We start from the raw sequence: 21,764 nt of genomic DNA, 5'->3' as shown, positions 1-21,764 counted from the left end.
AGCCTGAAGGGGGCTGGAGAAAGCCCCATGTATAAAACTTTTTTTTTTGTCTCGGGTTTACTTTAAGATTCTCCATTCGTTAGTTTTATAAAATAGGATACTATAAAAGTTACATTTTAGCAAGTATATATTACACAGGATACTGATATAACTATGTCTGATAAAAAAAAAAATCAAAGCAAGGCTTTAAGAACATCAACATCTTTGTAATATAATTTACTCCACATTTATAGATACATACATAATACAGAAAATAAAGATACCTATCAGTGCTGGGCCGAAATTACACATTAGCGTAATTACGCATCGTAATTCACTACAAATGCACCGTAAGCGTTACGTGTAAGGTTACGGTATTACGCGTAATTAATTACGCGTAGACCGTAGGGTTATGTTTTACGCGTAAGACAGTAAACTCCCATTGAAATTACACAGTCTGCCGTAATCGCGTAATATTACGCTCCCGTATAATATAAAAAAGCCGCCGACTGTAAGGGTTAATAGCAAAGCCCCCTTAAGTGCTAAGAGCCTCAAATTTGGAGAATATATTAAGGAGATCAGAAGGAATAAGAGGAAAAAATTTTTTTCAAAAAGACCTTATAGTTTTTGAGAAAATCGATGTTAAAGTTTCAAAGGAAAAATATATACATTTAAAAACCCGCCGACTTTAACGGTTAATAGCAAAGCCTGCTTAAAATTTAGGAACACCAAATTCACAGGGTATATTAAGGGGATCAGTGGGAATAAGAGGAAAATTTTTTTTTCAAAAAGACCTTATAGTTTTTGAGAAAATCGATTTTTAAGTTTCAAGGGCGAAAATGTCTTTTAAATGCGGAAAATGTCAGTTTTTTTTGCACAGGTAACAATAGTGTTTTATTTTCATAGATTCCCCCAAGTGGGAAGAGTTTTACTTACTTCGTTCTGAGTGTGGGTAATATAAAAAAAAAACGACGTGGGGTCCCCCCTGCCAGACCTCTTTAACCCCTTGTCCCCCATGCAGACTGGGATAGCCAGAATGCGGAGCACCGGCCGCGTGGGGCTCCGCACCCTGACTATACCAGCCCGCATGGTCCATGGATTGGGGGGTCTCGGAAGGGGAGGGGCAGCCAAGCTTTCCCCTCCCCCTCCGAGCCCTTGTCCAATCCAAGGACAAGGGGCTCTTCTCCACCTCCGATGGGCGGTGGAGGTGGAGGCCGCGATTTCCTGGGGAGGGGTTCATGGTGGCATCTGGGAGTCCCCTTTAAAAAGGGGTCCCCCAGATGCCCACCCCCCTCCCAGGAGAAATGAGTATAGAGGTACTTGTAGTACCCCTTACCCATTTCCTTTAAGAGTTAAAAGTAAATAAACACACAAACACATAGAAAAAGTATTTTAATTGAACAAAAAACATAACCACGAAAAAAGTCCTTTAATATTCTTAATTAACCATTAATACTTACCTGTCCCTTTAAAAGCCAGTTCCCACGCAATATCCTCGGAAATATACTAATCAGTTACAATGTAACAAAGTTATTACAATGTAACAACTTTGTTACATTGTAACTACGCCGCACCCGACGTCACTCACCGCCGCCGCCGCCGCCGCGTCTGTGCTGCAGGACCCGACAGAGCTCTGAGCTATAGCTCAGAGCTCTCTAAGCATCTTTGTATTTGGGCTCCAAGGAGCCCCATTGGTCCTTAGCAGACCAATGGGGTTCCTTCTGATTTGAAGGAACCCCATTGGTCTGCTAAGGACCAATGGGGCTCCTTGGAGCCCAAATACAAAGATGCTTTCGAGATCTGTCGGGTGAAGGGACGCTAAGTCCCCGCCGGCTCCGCTGCCCTCCCCGCCTCTCCCACATGTCACCTATATACATGCTGGCACCCATGGGTGCCAGCATGTATATGAGTGACAGGAGTGGGCGGAGTGGACGGCGGGAGCCGGCGGGGACTAGCGTGTAGGCGGCGGCCGGCGGGTGAGCGGCGAGTGACGTCGGGTGCGGTGGTGTTACAAAGTAACAAAGTTGTTACATTGTAATAACTTTGTTACATTGTAACTGATTAGTATATTTCCGAGGATATTGCGTGGGAACTGGCTTTTAAAGGGACAGGTAAGTATTAATGGTTAATTAAGAATATTAAAGGACTTTTTTCGTGGTTATGTTTTTTGTTCAATTAAAATACTTTTTCTATGTGTTTGTGTGTTTATTTACTTTTAACTCTTAAAGGAAATGGGTAAGGGGTACTACAAGTACCTCTATACTCATTTCTCCTGGGAGGGGGGTGGGCATCTGGGGGACCCCTTTTTAAAGGGGACTCCCAGATGCCACCATGAACCCCTCCCCAGGAAATCGCGGCCTCCACCTCCACCGCCCATCGGAGGTGGAGAAGAGCCCCTTGTCCTTGGATTGGACAAGGGCTCGGAGGGGGAGGGGAAAGCTTTGCTGCCCCTCCCCTTCCAAGACCCCCCAATCCATGGACCATGCGGGCTGGTATAGTCAGGGTGCGGAGCCCCACGCGGCCGGTGCTCCGCATTCTGGCTATCCCAGTCTGCATGGGGGACAAGGGGTTAAAGAGGTCTGGGAGGGGGGACCCCACGTCGTTTTTTTTTTATATTTCCCACACTCAGAACGAAGTAAGTAAAACTCTTCCCACTTGGGGGAATCTATGAAAATAAAACACTATTGTTACCTGTGCAAAAAAAAACTGACATTTTCCACATTTAAAAGACATTTTCGCCCTTGAAACTTAAAAATCGATTTTCTCCCCTTAATATACCCTGTGAATTTGGTGTTCCTAAATTTTAAGCAGGCTTTGCTATTAACCGTTAAAGTCGGCGGGTTTTTAAATGTATATATTTTTCCTTTGAAACTTTAACATCGATTTTCTCAAAAACTATAAGGTCTTTTTGAAAAAAATTTCTTTCCTCTTATTCCTTCTGATCTCCTTAATATATTCTCCAAATTTGAGGCTCTTAGCACTTAAGGGGGCTTTGCTATTAACCCTTAAAGTCGGCGGCTACCTAACATTGATCCATGCGTCAACTTTTCCGCTTGGCAGCATGACCTTACGCATTAATTGCTAGTAGGATTTTACGCGTAAGCCTATAACGTAATAACCTGAATTACGGTATACTTACGCGTAATTGCGTAAGTGCTATGCGTAATTATAGACATGTACCGAAATTGAATGTCTATGCCGTAAGCGTAATTTCGTAATGTGTAATAGCGTAAAATTACGCGTAATGATCCGTAAGCGTAGCTTTCTCCATTACGACCAGCACTGATACCTATTATCTTTCTTCTTTTAGACAAAAAAACCTGAGGAAGGGGAGAGTATTAATTTGTGGTCAGGAAAAAGTGACCCTGATAAAGTAATGACAAGTCTACCTTGGTTCTGCAGGAAAAAATACAAATAGCCCAATCATTTTTATAATATACAAACATCAGTCAGGATTGCACTAGACTGATGTCTAAATCTGATCTTCCTGCCAACTGTTATTAGTCTCAGAAGTCAGTGGTGCACTGTCCATATAGCTGCCTGAATGATATCGCTGGTAACAGCTGGAGAAAATGATGTCTCAGTTGGGAGGAATAAAAACTTTCAGTGAGCCATATTTTGTCCTATTGCTTCCTTGCAGTTGTCAGATCGAATTAATCATTTAGAATGTCAGGCAGGCTTTGCTTTGTTTCATACTGTGCAGATATATAAGCATATTAATATTTCTGACATACAGTAAAACATGCTTACATACCCAGATCACAAATAGATAAAACGGTATTAGGAGCACAAACGGAAAGACTGACATGCATTACTGCATTTCATGACATTTAACATTATTCAATTATTTCTGACATATTCTGCATAGATATTTCTTATTTTAGTTAACAATGGGATCTTTTACACATTTGATTTGCTACTGAAAATGTATATCTTCTACAGTGACTCTGATGAAGGAAGTATAACTCACGAAAGCTAGTCCCCCCAAATCATTGTGAAATAAAAAAGGGGCCCTTAGAGTGCATACATTTACAAAGGGGATTGCCAATGGAATTTTATAAAAATTACAGATATTCCACAACTTAATTTTGATTAAATTATCAGTAATCTTTACCAATATTTTACTAGAGCCTAACATATCCTTACTGTCACATCAGCCCTCCTCTCAATATCTAACCCTAAGTACTCATGTAAATACTATTTGCCTGCAGTTTATTGCTTTACTTTGAACGTCCAGAGGTAACTGTCACTGCTTGCCAACTGCAAGATTACCATTTCAAGTCCTGCTGCACACTCCATTACACTCCAAAAGCCTCCACTGACTCGTGTATAAGCCAAGGGGGTAACTTTTCAACCCCTCTTTGTTGGCTTATCTGCCAGAATATATACGGTAGATCTATAAAGACTCTTATGAAACACTAAGAGATCACCTCCTTGTAGGAAGGTCTTAAAAAAAAAAAGAAAATCGTATTCCATCCAAGGACATGTTCAAATTCATTTGAATTAAACACCTATTTACTAAGAACAGATTCATCCCACCAGTAATTTCTAGACCAGGGGTGCCCACACTTTTTAAAATTCACCGAGGCCAGGAGATCTACCGCCATTTAAATGCACACGGAACCCCGCCCCCCGCCCCCGGAAAGGTAGTTAGGTATAGGTGCCTTCAGTATAGGTTAGCTGGGCATAGGTGCCTTCAGTATAGGATAGCTGGGCATAGGTGCCTTCAGTATAGGATAGCTGGGCATAGGTGCCTTCAGTATAGGACAGCTGGGCATAGGTGCCTCAGTAGAGGTAAGCAGTGCCTTTAGTGTAGGGCAGGCACGCTTACCTCCCTCCAGCGGTGGCATCCTGGCTTCACTCCCTCAGCCGATGCTGCCTGGAGGGCAGATGTGCAATTCGGCGGCTGAGGGAGGCTGCGGCGGGCAGCGTGAGTGGAGGCGGAAGTCTTGCTTCAGGCGCCGCCCCCAGCCATGACACTGTATCATGGCAGAGCCGCCCCTGGCTTCTCAGCCATGCCTCTCTCCTCCCAATTGGCTGTGCTATCAGTGACCAGCAGCAGAATCTGATAGGACGCGGCCGCATTCTACAGCTGCTGGCCGCAACATTCAATGGGACGCGGCCACGAGGCCGCGATCTTCCAATCAGGCGGTCACGATCTACCGGTAGATCGCGATCGACCTATTGGGCAGTCCTATTCTAGACACATAGCCTCTCATTTATACTCATCCACTGATCTAAAAGGAGGAATTTCATTGTGGTGTAAAAAAAATAAAGTTTGCTTTCTTAAAACAGAAAGAATTTGCGATAATTCAGGTTGGAGTGAGCTTGAGATATCTCCCAGTGCATCACTGCTGAATATATGCAAATTAACCATTGTACCCTTAGAAGCTAAACACACCTCCAGAACCGCTGGAATGTAATGATGTGTCAGTTTGTTAATTTGTACAGAGCCATAATAATCCAATATGCATACAGGCTGTTTCGGATTGTTTGATCCTCATCAGTGCATGGCATGGATTAATTTGGCTCTATGGAGTAGGACTTGTAACACCGAGAGGTACAGACTAACCAGCAAGCTCATGGTGAACCTGAACTCATTGGAGTGTGTGAGGGGCTACAATGGTCCTAAAAGCCCCCTTACTAAAATGCTAAGAAAAACAAAAGTTTGCTTTCTTAAAACAGAAAGAATTTGCGATAATTCAGGTTGGAGTGAGCTTGAGATGTCTGACAGTGCATCACTGCTGAATATATGCAGTGATGCACTGTGGTATTAAGAACTACTGGGGTCTGGCCACAAACAACTGCATAAATACATAGTATCTTGGGCAGATGACCTGCACTTTCCCCTAGAACATAGTCCTATTGTCTCCTCCTGAAAGATGAATAATAATACATCAACCTGCATAAATCATCGAAAGACCTTTCACAACATTTTTCTAAAATGGTATCTTACACCACGTCGTCTAGCACTATTTTCAACTAATAAATCCCCATTATGTTGGCGTAATTGTAATATGATAGGCTCCCTTGTTCATATTCTTTGGCAGTGCCCAATAATCAAGAACTTTTGGTTACTAATTGCCCAGATATTAAGTTACGTTATGCAGAAACAATTTGAGGTTCCACCACAACTCGCTCTCCTACATTTTGGAATCCTAGATATCCCTCCCCGCTTCCGCCTAATAGCTTCACAGACCTTATGTGTCGCCAGAATAATGCAATAAAGCAGTCTTTTGCTTTTGATTGGACAGAAGAATCGTGCTGCAAATGGTATTTTATCTGCTGAATCTTCATCCTCAATGTTTGAGGCATCTGGAAAATAGATTGTCCAGACTGCTACTGTGTTCTGCCACCAGTGAAGCATTCTGAGACAATCCATGTGTGGAGTTGCTTCTCGTACAGTGTGGTGGATTTACTCCCAAAAGCCTTGGGACACTGCCATAAAAATAGAATGGTATCAAAACATCTACCAGGAGCAACATGGTGCAATTTGGTGATGATCTGTATACTTTCCCGCATTATGGAGCACCTTGTCACAAGGCAAAAGTGATCGCAAACTCCAGATCTTAATCCTATTGAGAACCGGAAGGCAATTATCAAATGACAGTGGAGTACCAGAATCCACCACATAGTGATCCATTCTTGCCTTTACTGAGATGGTCACAATCAGTCAGGATTTGGCACAGAAGCAGATATGGAGCATGCCAAAGCAAATTGCAGACATTATGAAAATGAAGGGCTAACATAATTTCTCAATATTGATGGATTAAATAAAATAGCTGTATGCGCCAATAACTAATAAAAACCTATGCAAAAGGTTATAATTGCTTTTCAGTATACCATATTAGCATGTAAAAAAAAATTACCTAAAATGCTGAAGTAGAAAACTTTGCTAAACACAACATATGTGTCCTCAACAATACTTTTGGCCAAGAATGTAGTAGCTGTTAATCAAATTATTTCTTGGCAATAGAAAGCGTTCTTCCTGCTCCTTTCTGAAGAAAAAACTAGTCAGAAAATGAAAGCTGGCAGACTAGTAATTTAATGTTTTTTGATTCTATCCAAAGGATGCGTGTTAAAAAGTGCTTGACATTTTAATGCCATAATGGCCACCAGGGGGCTTAGAAAATATATAGTACCGTATGTTCAATTCGATCATATTTTTTTTCTTAGCAATGTTCATTTGCTTCCCTTTTACATTTTTTTTTGCTATGAATACATTGCATTTCTGAGAGACACTTACATAGATTTGGTTGTTTTTGAAGCGCTTCTGAATCTCATACAACAGACTACTGTCTGTGAGCTCGCTGAGAGTCGCCAAGTCATCATTTGGAGCGGCTGGCATTAGTTTGATCTGGGCAAAACAAAAATATATATTTTATTTACTGAGTCCTTAAAATGTCTGTATCATTTTACAAAAGCCCAACTCCAGCCATACAAAATACCCCCTAACCAACCTAACACTTTTCCAGCAAGGAAATAAACTAAAAACATTTATTACCATATATCAATTGATAATGTGAATTCACCACCTGTCAGCTGGTCCCATCTATCATCTGGGCACTTGCTAGTGCTCAGCTTGGGCGGTGGACAGGTGCCCCTCCCATGTAGTTGCATCTGAGCATGGCAGTTACCATGCTCAGATGCGACACAAGATGTTTTTTCAAACATGACAGGGACTGTGTTACCAAACCCTGAAATTTGGCTGCATGTGAATGGCGCTTGTGGCCGGTAACCGGGGTTTGAACTGCTCAACAAAAAAGCAGTTTAGTTGTCTGTGGAAGCAAGGCCTAAGGGCTGACGATGCGCCACTGTTTGTGACGGCGCGAAACGGCTGTCGACCTCCCCACCTGCCTATACCTCTCTCTGCGTTTTGGCTGCTGACGTTTTTAAGACGTTTTTAAGGCGTTTAACGCCAATACATTAGTATCAATTGTAATGAGAAACGCCCTAAAAAAGCTCCTGGGAGCGTTGAAACGCAACGCTCCAAAACGCAGCGTTAGATGGGAAAGGTAAAATGAAAGTCTATGGACTTTCATTTTACCTAGGAAAATGCCACCTTCGGCCGTGGCGTTAAAACGCCGAAAAAGCCCTCTGGTGTGAAAGGGCCCTAACTGTCATGTGATGTGCTAGGCCTGCTTCCTAACTAATCTGTGGCTCACATTGTGGCCTTTTAGAAAAAAAATTGAAGAGAAACTTTAGTAAATATAACTAAATATTGCTTATTTTTTACATTATTACTTTATATATTATTTAGTCAGTGTTTGCCCATTGTAAAATCTGTCCTCACTGTGATTTACATTCTTAAATTTATCCCAGGTGGCAACATCTGCTGGCAAGGTGAATCACTGCAGAATGTACATTTGTTATTAAATAAAGAGAATCAACTCCTGGTCTCCCAGAGTCCTCTGAGGCAGAATGCTGTGACATCATAGCCTAGGCTAGAATATCACAGGGAGAGCAGGGATTACATACCAGTATACAGCAATATATAGATATAAAAAGTGTTTCTGATGTTGAAACCAGGATATTTAAAGGGACTCCGAGCAGTGCAGAATCTATGAAAAGATGCATACTATTTTGAAGCTCTCTTTCTCTTCTTTCCAACGACACATAAACCGCCGCCCTACGCCTTTTAGTTTTCAATATTTTCGCAATCGAAATTGGGGCCACCGCGATTTCAATCGCGAAAATAGTGAAAACTAAAAGGCGTAGGGCGGCGGTTTATATATCGTTGGAAAGAGGAGAAAGAGAGCTTCAAAATGATATGCATCTTTCCATAGTTTCTGCACTGCTCGGAGTCCCTTTAACTACTTCACTCCAAGGGTTTTTACCCTAATGGACCAAAGCAATTTTCACCTCTCAGCACTCCTCCCTTTCATTCACCAATAACTTTATCACTACCTATCGCACCAAAATGATCTCTACCTTGATTTTTTTTGCCACAAATAGGCTTTTTTTTATTGTCAATACAATTTAAAGGGTAACCTTAGGAAACATGAAAAAATACAGTATTTTTCCTATTCCAACCCCTATAATTTTAAAATAAACAATTCTACTGTAAACAAAATGCACATTGTATTTGCCTATTTGTCCTGGTTATTACAATGTCTAAATTATGTCCCTAGCACAATGTATGGCGATAATATTTTATTTGAAAAATGTGTATTTTTTCCGTTTAGTGGTTTCTATACTATATCAATAATTACATGCCTTTATTTACAAATATAACAGTACTATACCCTCATGCCATATATAGTAATAGTAAAAAAGATTCCCTTTAGTAGTAGTAATAGTAAAAAAGATAACTGTGTATGTATTTTTTTTTTAAATACTGTTTTTTTTACAAGAATTAAGTTATGGTGGGGCAGGGGAGGGGTGAAGGTAGTTTTTTTTTAAATATAAAATGGATAAAGTGCTGCTAGAGTTGAGTCTTCAGAGTAACTAGTGATATGATTGATCCAATCTCACCACCAGTGCAATCTCTGTCACATAGTGATTATTTACTAGCACACCACCATAAACAACGGTAGCATACCGACCTCTCAAGGCCCAAGTTACAAAGTCTGTAAACATATGAAGTATAAAATGACAGCTTCGAAGGCTTTGCATCTCATGAGCCACTGCAATCTCAGAGCTATATAATTCAAACATTTTCAAGATGGTGAGTCATATAAAAAAAATAAAAACACACAGGATAGTTTATTTAAACAATATACTCTAAATACTCTCAGATTGCATTGGATTGTTAATCTCAGCCTTGAAGGAGGTCATTTTAAACTTCATGCGAGCGAAAATGCCGATATTCTTTTCTCTTGAATTTAACATTATTTTCGCAAAAATGTAACTTTTGAGCAAAAATGCCATAAAAAATCATTTTGTAATGCTTTTTTAGCAAATTTTAATGCTAACAATAAACATTTTTTTTTTTTTTGCGGCTTTGCTGTAAAAAGTGATTTTGCATATTTTCATTAACATTTTCCCAAAATCAAAAATGCCATTTTTGATGTTAAAAGCAACAGACCTTATAATTTGGTGCCTGAGATGTCTGGTAAGCTCCCATTGTTTATGGTAGTGGGCTCGTGGGGAGCAGTGTTGCTAATGAATTTTCACCAAAGTCATTTTTGCATCAAAAATGCTATTTTTGATTTCAAGAAAATATTTGCAAAATAAATTCTATGTTCGCAATATGGATACATTTTCTTTCCGATGCAAAAATTCGTGAAAACACATGAAAACAATTGCTATTTTCAGAGTGAAAATTCGTAAACAGCATTAAAATAGTTTACTTTCGCGCAAAAATTCTCGAAAAATGTGAAAAATCACAAACTTATTACACAATGATTTTTGACGGCATTTTTGATTGAAAGTCGAAATTTAAATTTTTGTGAAAATTCATGCAAAAAGAATATTGGCATTTTCACTGGTGGGTAAATTTGATACTGAAACCTAATAACAGTGTGACTATGGAGGTGATAACTAACAAAAATATTAGGAGAGATTTTACATTAAGGCTTAGTTCACACTGCACACTCACCGTCCGGATTTCGGCAACGCGTGCAGGAGGCCGACACGCACGACATCAGACAGTGCATAGAGCGCACTGTCTGATGTTCACGCTGCATGCGTTCTGGACCAGTGTGGTCCGGGAACGCATGCTGCACGCATTTTTTACCAAAATGCGCGGCTGACCCATTCACTTTTAGTGAATGGGATCGGCCACGCAACTCATAGAAATGCAGATGGCGTGTGCTCGTACACGTTGCGTTCTGAACACACAGCCATTTGCGTTTCATGATGTGAACGTGGCCTATAAGTGGATTTCCAGTTGGTCCTTATGCATTTCATTCACAGTCAATAGCAAGCACTATTGGAAAAAATACATAACCTTTATTTTCTGTCTGATTTTTACACTTTGATCTTGAAGCACTAAAAACAGTTAATCTGAGAAATCCATCAGCATTTGTATGAACAGCATCCAAAACAATAATATAAATATGGCTATGAACTCGGAAAATTACAGTCATATTTCTAGATCATCTCCCCTATACTTTCTGTTTTATCCCATTACCTGTTCCAGTTTTGCAGAACTGCCCATCATATTGATTCTCTCAGAAGCATTGTCTTGTGAGTAATGTTTGCTTAATGTCTTTCCTGAATCCTTGAACATTGTGTCTTTCTCCAGCAAGCTGTCTTGCTTGGAAATTGGTATTGCCAATGGATGTCTATTAACAATAGTAAAAAAAAATAATAGGAAAAAGAGATAAGTGAAATTAGTTCAGCTTGAGTCTCCTTAGAATAGAAGCAATTAATATAGAGGTTTTTAGATTAACTTGTGCTGAGAGGGAGGAAGGCAAAAGACATGTGGCTAGCGAATAGCGATATTTAAAATTCTTCTCAGTGCCAGCCATGCTAAAAATGCAAACGTAGGCAGCATAATCACGGGACTGTATTTTGCAAAGAAAACAAATCAATAAGTAATCTAAAAGTTCTGTGGTGAAACTAGCAGTAAACAAGCCTCTTTTCAGGCGACATCAGGGCACTGGGGAAAAGTGGGCACTTTGTAAGGATTGCATATTTTCTTCTGAAGTGTCCGTATGTTGTTTGAAGTGCATATTATGTATAATGTGATACGGAATTAAAAGCATACATGTAAAAAGAGTGCCATGGTAATCTGATCACTGGGGATAGCTGCTAGAACAATATCAGTAAAATTACAGATAATATACTATTGGGCAGTAGGTAATATGATAATAGAATGTTGGTTATGTGTTGTGTACCAATATTTTACTATCGCTAAGTCTAACCTTTTTCTCACTTGAACCACGCTCTACCGATGCCCAACTGTACCAGATGCCCCCGCATCACTCCGACTACAATATCCCCTGGTATCTGCACCGCCTTTGGGAATAAAACCTCCTGGGCTCCATTATAGCTGCAATAAACTTTTTGGTCTATACAGCACCCATTTTAACCGTAGGTTACCAGCTTCAAATTAAAGTTGGACTCTAGCCAAAACTTTGTGCTATAGAAATGCAAACAGAAGAATACTGCAATGGGGGGAGTTAGATCAATGAATGGGAACTGTTTTGCCATTCACTGATCTCCCAACTAGCGACCGAGCGCGGGAGTGCACACAAGCGAGCAGGAGTGTACACAGAGGCGGTCGTGGCACAGATACATATATCTACGCCCTTGGAGCTAAGATGAAGTCTGCAGGGGTGTAGATATACTGTATTATTTACATTAGGTGGTTAAAAGGAAATAAAAATGGCAGCCTCCATGCCCCTCTCACCTCGGGTTCACTAACAATTCTTCTCTAACAATTCCAGTGGATTGTCAGATTGTAGGGCCAGACACTCCCTCCATTGTTTCTTGCTACTGATGTTTATTAATTGAAGAGCAATGTGTATTCATTGCCATACTCAAGTTACATATATGGTGCTGTATATAAAAGAAAATATTAATAATAATACATTAATATAATAGCTTTGTTCCAAAGGAGGGGTGGTTAATAGTTAATGAGATGCTAATAATTCTGAGCCAATGAAAATGTTATGCTTATTTATTTGCAGCTAGGAAATAGATTAGCAATTCAGGCATTTGATGATTGGTCAAATCCTAAGCTGCATACATTTACATGAAATAAACATACAATTTGCATCACCAGAGACTTATTAGCATCTCATTGACCATCCCTAGTCTGGGGGAAGAAAAAAAATCAAATTCAGTTCCTTCCTGGCTTAAAGGGATACTGTAGGGTGGTCGGGGTAAAAGGAGTTGAACTTACCTGGGGCTTCTAATGGTCCCCCGCAGTCATCCTGTGCCCGTGCAGACACTCACCGATGCTCCGGCCCCGCCTTCGGTTCACTTCTGGAATTTCAGACTTTAAAGTCTGAAAACCACTGCGTCTGTGTTACCGTGTCCTCGCTCCCACTGATGTCACCAGGAGCGTACTGTGCAGTCACAGACCATACTGGGCCTGCGTAGTACGCTCCTGGTGCCATCAGCGGGAGTGAGGGCGTGGCCACGCAGCCGCAGTGGTTTTCAGACTTTAAAGTCTGAAATTCCAGAAGTGAACCGGAGGTGGGGCCAGAGCATCAGTGAATGGCTGTGCGGGCACAGGATGTCTGTGGGGGATCATGAGAAACCCCGGGTAACTTCAACTCATTTTCCCCTGACCCCCCTACAGTGTCCCTTTAAAAAGGTGTGCGTATAGAATAGAATCAATGTACCTTTAATAGTCATTAATGTGGATATCATTCATTGCATTAAAGGGAGTCTCTGCTAAATGAATACAGGAAAGAGTATGTCTTTAATCTTTTATGCAATTACATTCATTTTAATAGCGTGAGTCGCGACAATGACCACAGAGTCATTTAACATGTATTCCACAAAATATATATGAAAGCCTGAACATATAAATCCATTAATCTGTCATCAACCACAAATCCTTTTTTGCAAGGATGTGTAATTATAGGGCAGACATTTCACCTCAACTGACAGCACTTCCTTAGATATTAAAGGTTAAGTGCTCATTACATTGTCTCGCAATTTATTTCTTCAAGTGGAATATTAATTTTCAGGGAACATGTCTGTTCTGTGATTTCAGGATCATATTTCTTGAATATTTGTGGCAAACACAACAGTCAATCCACTTTTGTACATGTTTTCCATTATGCTGTCTTCGTGAGTCTGATAGTTCGTTGACATTTTGTCCCCGTAATAATGGGTTAATAGCAGCAACTAGTCATAGAGAGATAGGATGCCATAAAAATCTGAAAACAAATGAAATAGCTGACATGCTTCAATTGGCACTTGTCGACTGTTCCTAAATTCCAGGGACAGCTGCAGGTTGTGAAGATTTGTTCTTGGGCCAAACACTGATCAGTTTTATTATAACATATCTATTCAAGTTAGGTTATGCTCAGTTCTTCTTTTCTATTTAATAAGATGTTTATTTAAAAGGGAAGAATGCAAGAAGAAGAAAGACCTAGTTGCAATCCCTATTCCTACCCTACTGCTTTTTTTTTCCTTTGCAGGTAATTATATATGTTTTAGTGTATTCTCAAATGGAATTGCCAAGGTTTGGGGACAAGTGCGCTTAAAGGGGAACTTCAGCCTAAACAAACATACTGTCATTAAGTTACATTAGTTATGTTAATGTAATATAATCTTTTACCCCAGGGCCGGATTTACCACAAGGCACTTGTGGCACATGCCTACAGGTGCCTTATGATGGAAAGGCGTCTCACTGCCCTTTCCATGGAGGGTGAAGTCTAAGGTGCCAGGACATATGTGCCTATAGGCTCCTGTGTGTTAAATCCGGGCCTGTCTTACCCATCCTGTTTTAAAAGAACAGGCAAAGGTTTGTGATTTCATGGGGGCAGCCATCTATTTCATGGTGGCATCCATCTTTTTGGTTGAAAGGCGGTGACAGGAAGCATGAGACAGTTCCAACTGTCCTGTGTCCTGATCACCCCTCCCAGCTGCGCACGCTAGGCTTCAACTCTCAAATTCAAAAAAAAAATTGTGCCAAAACAGCAGAAGGAGAACAATAACATCAGAAATCCCAAATGAGACTTGGGTAAGAAAAACAACGCTCGCCTCTGATGCTGTGAAACTGTTAAAGAAACACCAAGCCTTTTCAGTGCTGCTGAGTAGATTACAGTGGTTGTTGGATAACCATAGCAGCTGCTATGGGGCCCTACACCACTAGGTGGCCCCTGCTGGCAGCAGAGGAGTTTTTCTTAATTTAAAATAAAAAATATCCTCCACTCCCCCACTCCCTGCAACATGCAGCTGGACTCATACACACACACACACACACACACACACACACGCACAAACACACACCAGGTCGCCAAGCATAGCAACAAGGTGAGCGGGGACTAACTTCAGTCAGCCAATGCATGAGTACCTCCCTGTCAGGCCCAACAATTAGGCTGTATTCACAGTGGGACGTTGCGGTTTAATGCGACGTGTCTGCATTAAGAGGTAATGCATTGCAAGCAGTGAGTTACCAGAACACAACATTTTTTAACGCGACTTTAATGTCGCACTGTGAACGGCCCATAAGATTAGCATTGCAGTGCGGTAAGCTGCGTTATAAGACTATATAACGTGCGACCATAACGTCCCACTGTGAATGCGACCTTAACCTGTATTTTCGGCCATGGAGGAGTGGCTGTTGCTGCTGCACTGCACTGAGGGACTCCAAGCAGTGTGTACAGGACATTTTTTCCAGAGAGAAGACATCCGTGTGCTACACGACATATAGCGCACAGCACCTAGATGTTTGCAGACTGCCTGTCTCTCTACATTAGAATGTCTTTCTTACCAACAGCATAGAAAGTGCAGGAATTTGGCCTCCCACATCACAGACAGTCAATAGGAGCTACAGGCAGCTCTGCAGTTAGCAGAGAGAAAACATAGCTGAGAGGGAGAAGCAGCCAAAATGTCCCAGGCAATCCTTGGTGAAGTCTGAACACTATGTGACTCACTGTGTACCTCACTGTCCAGCCAGTCTCCTGTCAAAATATTGCAACCTATAAAAGTTTGCTGTCCTCATTACTAGCTGCAGGATCCTGCAACCTATTAACCTCCTTGGCGGTATGGACAAGCTCAGCTCGTCCATGACCACCGGAGGGTGCCACTCAGGCCCCGCCGGGCCGATTTTCATTTTTTTTACAAAACGCGCCGCGTAAAGGCCCCCCCCCCCCTCTACGCCGAGACCCCTGCGCAGCCTGGCCAATCAGTGCCAGGCAGCGCTAAGGGGTGGATCGGGACTCCGTCTGATGTCACAATGATGTCATCGCAATCGTCGGCATGGCAACGGGGGAAGCCCTAAAGGAAATCCCGTTCAGAACGGGATTTCCTTACGAAGGTACGCGCCGGCGGAGATCTTAAGGTACGGGCAGGCGCCGCAGGGAGGGGGGCATCATGTAGCTAGCACTAGGCTAGCTACATGATTTTAAAAAAACTATTCAAAAAAACCTGCTGCGCCGCCACCCTGGCACAGTTAATAGAACGCCAGGGTGGTTAAAGTATATTTGCTACAAGATCCTGCTATCAATTAAAGGATATCCAAACTGGGGTTGAGGAGATTAGATTTACTTACCTGGGGCTTTTTCCAGTCCATAGCAGTCTCTCAGGCATATGCGCCTCTCTCGATTGTACTCTCATAACCAGAAGCGTTCTGTGCTTGCACAGTTCACAAAGGCAAACTAGGCAAGCTCAGGATGCTCCTGTCTACCACAGTGTGATAGAGAGGCGCGTTGACGTGCCCACACATGTGCAGTAGCCTGCAATCACAGCTGTGGTAGGGGATGTTATAGAGGGCACAGCGGCACTCTGGAGGGCAGTGGAACTACAGCGAGGAACTTGATAGACTGATAGGGGCTCAAAAAAGCCCCAGGTAAGTAAATCTAATCTTCCCACCTCGGATATCCTTTAAAGTTTCTTGCTGCCGGGTAACCGCACCATATTTAAAATGCATGCACAGGCTTACAAACAAGGCCATTCTGCTGCATTAGATGCAGCTGAAAGGCATTAAGTTGCTTGCATTCCGGGTCGGTTCTAGACTTCTTGCTGCCTGAGGCAAACTTGTGAGGATGCGCCCCCAATTTGGAATGATCGATTCGCACTGAACCCAAAAATTTACTCTACTTCATTTAATGTTCTCACATGACATGCTGCAGCTCATCACATAAGCACACTGTCTGGCTTCTGCTGTGCAAGTCAAATGAAACAGTGAATGAGAAGGGGGGAGGCAGGAGAGCAACACTGTCAGGCTCCTCACACAGCACTACAAGCTGCTTTTCCCCAATGATAACCTCTTCACCTCGCTCTCCTCTCGCTTCTCCACCTACTGACTGAATGGTGTTAACATGTGTAAACATAGTACAAAAATGCTGCTCCTGTAATATCTGCGCCTGATGCAAATGTTTCACCTTGCTTCATAAGAGAACCAGACTTGCTTGCATTCCAGTCCTTTTTGTGAAAGACACCTAAGACAATAAATTATGTGTACAGTAATTTAATGTCCTTAGGTTCCAGGTTCTGCCTGGAACAAATGGCTGTAAACATATGTGCCCATCTATAGATGCGGGGTGGGTTAATTGATTAGCTCTGTGCTACTCCTTGCTCCTTCCTGTCTACTTAAAGGGGAACTTCAGCCTAAATAAACATTGTCATTAAGTTACATTAGTTATGTTAATTAACATAGATAATGTATAATAGGTAATATAATCTCTTACCCACCCTATTTAAAATAACAGGCAAATGTTTGTGATTTCATGGGGTAGCCATTTCTTTTTTTAAAGGAGGTGACAGGGAGCATGAGACACAGTTTATTTATTTAAGTATTTATATAGCGCCGACATATTACGCAGCGCTGTACAGAGTATATTGTCTTGTCACTAATTGTCCCTTAGAGGGGCTCTCAATCTAGTCCCTTTCTACAGTTCCTGTGCCCTGTGTCCTCCTGATCACCCCACCCAGCTGCACACGCTAGGCTTCAAATCTCAAATTAAAAATTGAAAAAAAATGTGCGCCAAAACAACAGAAGGTGAACAACATCAGAAATCCCATCATGCTTTACACAGCATCAGGGGAAATATGCCAGGGTAGTTTTCTTCTGTGAAGCTAAAAATGAGGCTTGGGTAAGAAAAACAAAGTTCTGATGCTGTGAAACTGTTAAAGAAACACCAAGCCTTTTCAGTGCTGCTGAGTAGATTTTTAGTCTGGAGGTCAACTTTAACATTGATGATAATAGGCTAGGGCGAGGAGTTTGTATAGCCAAAAACCGGTATGTTAAAGAAGCCTACTATATAAGCCTACAATTACTATTACCTGGTAATTGGGTTTCCACGTGGCCTCCACGCCAGGTCCACCAGGAGATAGTACCGTCCATCCCTGGGACAGGAAGAACAGACAGGTTTAAATAGCCACCTCCTACCATCTACTGGCAGTGTTTTGACTATCACCATGTAAGGGTAGGAGACTTACCGTTTGAGTTGTGGGTGGGTTACCCCACCTGTCGTGGAGGCCACGTGGAAACCCAATTACCAGGTAAGAGTAATTGTAGGCTTCCACTTGCCTCCACGACAGGTCCACCAGGAGATATACAATATTACCTCCCTCAGGGTGGGACAACTGTTGACAGTACTTTACGACCAAAACCCAAGTCCTGATTACTTGGTAGATCCAAACGATAATGCTTGATGAACGTATCATAGGAAGACCATGTGGCTGCTTTACAAATTGTAGAACAGAAGCAGAGTTTCTCTCTGCCCAGGAAGACGAGACAGCCCTCGTAGAGTGAGCCTTCACATTCTCTGGAGCTGGCTTTCTTGAAATCTCATATGCTTTGATAGTACAAAGTTTCATCCAATTACTAAGCGTACTTTTAGATGCTTTCAACCCCTTTCGGGCACCCTGAAACTGAATAAACAGATTATCTTCCTTTCTCCAAGAAGAAGTTCTGTCTCAATAAACTAAAATTATTTTCCTCACATCTAGTGAGCTAAAATTGTCCTCTTTTTTGTTTGAAGGATTTGGACAAAATGAAGGAATGAAGATTTCCTGTTCCCTGTGGAAATCAGACATTACTTTCAGTGTGAACGAAGGGGGCAACTGAAATTTAATTCTATCCTCCTGGATAGACATAAATGGTGGTTTAATAGAAAGGGCCTGTATTTCTCTGATACGCCTGGCCGTAGTTATTGCCACCAAAAAACACGTTTTTAGAGTTACATTTTTAATGGATATCTGATCCAAAGGCTCAAAAGGACTCTGAATAATTGATTTCAGAGCTAAATTTAAGTCCCAAGAAGGAACAGTAGTTTTCTTCCCTACTGACTTCCTTTTTACACCCTTGATAAACCTTCTAACCAAGGAATTTGACGTGAAAAGAACATCAAAATAAGCCCCCAAAGCTACTAGCTGTACTTTGAGGGTGTTCAATTTTAAACCCATATCTAGGCCATTCTGCAGGAAATCTAGAATATTGGGAATGGAATAATTAATTAACTTTTCCGGAGAATTTTTGTTGAACTCACAAAAAACTTTCCACACTCTAAGATAAATTGAAGAGATGACAAGTTTCCTGGCATGAAGCATAGTTCCAATAACTTCTTCTGACAAACCTTTGTTTGCCTGGGATTGAATCTTTACTGCTGCTCTCAAATACTTCCAGTGCATTGGATGGATGGGGGCATGATAGTATGCATCCACCAAGTCGATGGAAGCCATGAAGTAATTCTTCCCCAGAAGGAGGATTGTGGAGTGGATAGACTCCATGCGGAATCTCTTGTACTTCACGAACTGATTCAGAAACCGAAGATTGATAATAAGGCAAAAATTGCCGTTCGGTTTCGGAACCAGAAAGAGAGTGGAATAGAAACCTCTCCCCCTCTCTGGTGAAGGAACATTCTCCACAACTCCCTTCAGGAAAAGAGATCCCACAGCTTCCTCCATTGCTGCCTGCTGAACTGGAGACTGAAGAGAGCCTGTTACCCTGAAAGACTTCGGGGGAAACTTGAGTCAATTTCATTTTGTAACCCTGTTCGATGGTTCGGCCAGTTTTAACATCGCAACGGAATGGGATATATTCTCAATCTGAGAACCACTCTTCAAAAGTGCTTGCAGTTCTTGCAACCAAATAATTAAACACCTAGCAGTACAGGTAGCTGCTAAATTAGGTGCACATGAAGCTGAAACAGCTTCCCAAGATTTTTTAAGAAGAGCTTCCATTTTCCTGTCCGAAAGATCTCTGAGGACTCCTGTGTCTTCCAATGGGATCTGTGAATCTTTGGATAACTTTGAAATGGCTAAGTCTAATATAGGACATTTGGCCCACTTAGACTGTACTGTTCCTCTTCATTAAACGGATAGCGTCTTTTGAAAGCCTTGTTAATCACCAATTTTTTATCTGGCTTTTTCTATTCTGTTTCCATTAAGTCAAGCATGGCTTTGTGTACTGGAAAAACTAAACTCAAAATGTTCCGAATACATCACATCCTCAATCGTAGAGGGTTTCGGATGATCAGACTGAATATTTAGTGTGGAATAAATAAATTCCAATAATTCATCTGATTGTTCAGGGGAGTAATTTAAATGTACCCCTAGTGGAGCATCTAGGTATCTCATCATCCTGACCAGAGGACCCCGCAGCGCGTACGAGAGATAACGGTGCTGGGAGACTTGGGCGCAGAATTCAGCCGGTATATGGCTGATCCTGCTGCTGCACAAGTCCCAGCCATATTAAATACTATTCCCCCTCCAGGCCGCCATTATAGTGGGGAATGAAATAATTCGGCTTCTAGCAATTATTATGTTTTAAAAGTAACTTCAGCTCTGTCTTCTGACGGCGCTAAAGTTACTCCCTGTGCGCTGCTATAGCCGTAATTCCTATTACGGACTATGGTGGCGCCGGCTGCGCCCAAATCTCCTGCGCTGGTTTCAGCATGTTCGCCCCCCAGCTGGCTCCGCTTCCTCTGAAGAGGACCCCAAAACCCTTGGTTGTTGAAAAGGCCTAGGTAAATCTGAATCCTCCTCAGGATGAGATACCATAGACACTGATGGTAAAACATTGGAAACATTTGCATTAAGAAATTTTTTCAGTTAACTGATCCTGAAATTTTGAAAGCACGTTGTTAAACATGTCTCCCCCTTCATGCTTTACCACAGACAAAATGCAAGCATTACACAAAGGTTTTGGATAGGATACAGCAAGTTTTTTACTTCAAATCCCACAGGACTTAGATTCAGATTCATCCAAGGAAGAAGCAGGCCTTGGGTTCTGTAAAAGAACAGAACAAAACATTAGTGAGCTGCCAACAAACTTGCTATCCCCAGCCAGTATCAAGAGCTGCTTACCTGGCTTGTACTAGCTTGTTCTGGCTTGTATGACTGGGCCCACGGCCTGAGAGGAGGAAAGCTCCATGGTGGCAGAGGGAGCGACGGATCCTTCAGTAGCATCAGCCTGGGGCTGCGAGTCGCTGCTATGCCTCTCCAGTTTGTCTATTTAAAATAAAGGCTGCACAGCGCAACATCCCGCATGCAGCCTGGTCCGCCTCCAGCCGGTTGAAGAGCCGGGATTGAATACTTCTGCCGGATGCCACTCGTGGGACGCATGCCCCCCTCCTGGACCGCACAGCGTGCACCGGGTATTAGGTGGAGGAACTTCCACATCCACTCTGAGTGGATCGGAGCTCCACTAGAAAATGCTGCCGCCTGACCCCGGAAGAGGTCGCCTGGGATCCCCCCAGAGAGGGATGCTTCCAGGTGGCCACAGCACCTCCAGCACTCACCCTCTGGCCTCCGGCAGACCAGGAAACAGCGTCTGTCCTTCCCGGAGACAGGAAGAACACTGCAGGTAGGTGGTAGGAGGTGGCTATTTAAACTTGTCTGTACTTCCTGTCCCAGGGACGGGCGGTACTATCTCCTGGTGGACCTGTCATGGAGGCAAGTGGAAAAATGCAATATAATACTAAACAGGAACAACAACAAGAGAGCACAGTGGGCCAGCACTCAAAGGTCAAAAATGGTGGAAAGGATGACAGGCTGCTGTGTGCAGCTTGTCAGTGTGCTCATAGCCAAAACAGTTCAATGCAGCACCAAGACAGTGGAAATGCTTGGCACTACTATCAAGTTATTGTTTCACTCACTAGACTTCACAAAGCATGCATAAATAGTCCATCTTGTGCATTGCATGCAGTGTAAAAAGTGATACTTATCGTAGGCAGCGTTGTGGGGATGTGGGATGACAGTGGGTGCCG

General features: G+C 42.2%; 1 protein-coding gene across 4 annotated transcripts in view; it reads right to left on the bottom strand.

The window, feature by feature from the left end:
- The window catches only part of MYO16 (myosin XVI), a 490,337-nt gene that overhangs the window by 276,311 nt on the left and 192,262 nt on the right, over positions 1-21,764 (bottom strand). For all 4 annotated transcript variants that reach the window (XM_068268029.1, XM_068268033.1, XM_068268031.1 and 1 more), the window contains exons 10-11: positions 11,054-11,207; positions 7,226-7,336 (exon numbers count right to left, since the gene is read on the bottom strand). In XM_068268029.1, the coding sequence (XP_068124130.1) occupies positions 7,226-7,336; positions 11,054-11,207 (265 nt within the window). The remainder of the gene's footprint in view (positions 1-7,225; positions 7,337-11,053; positions 11,208-21,764) is intronic.

This window comes from Hyperolius riggenbachi, chromosome 2 (assembly GCF_040937935.1).
Source record: "Hyperolius riggenbachi isolate aHypRig1 chromosome 2, aHypRig1.pri, whole genome shotgun sequence".
In the NCBI taxonomy this organism is placed as follows: Eukaryota; Metazoa; Chordata; class Amphibia; order Anura; family Hyperoliidae; genus Hyperolius; species Hyperolius riggenbachi.
Note: the sequence above shows the minus strand (reverse complement) of the source record. Positions and strands in the feature narration are given on the sequence as shown.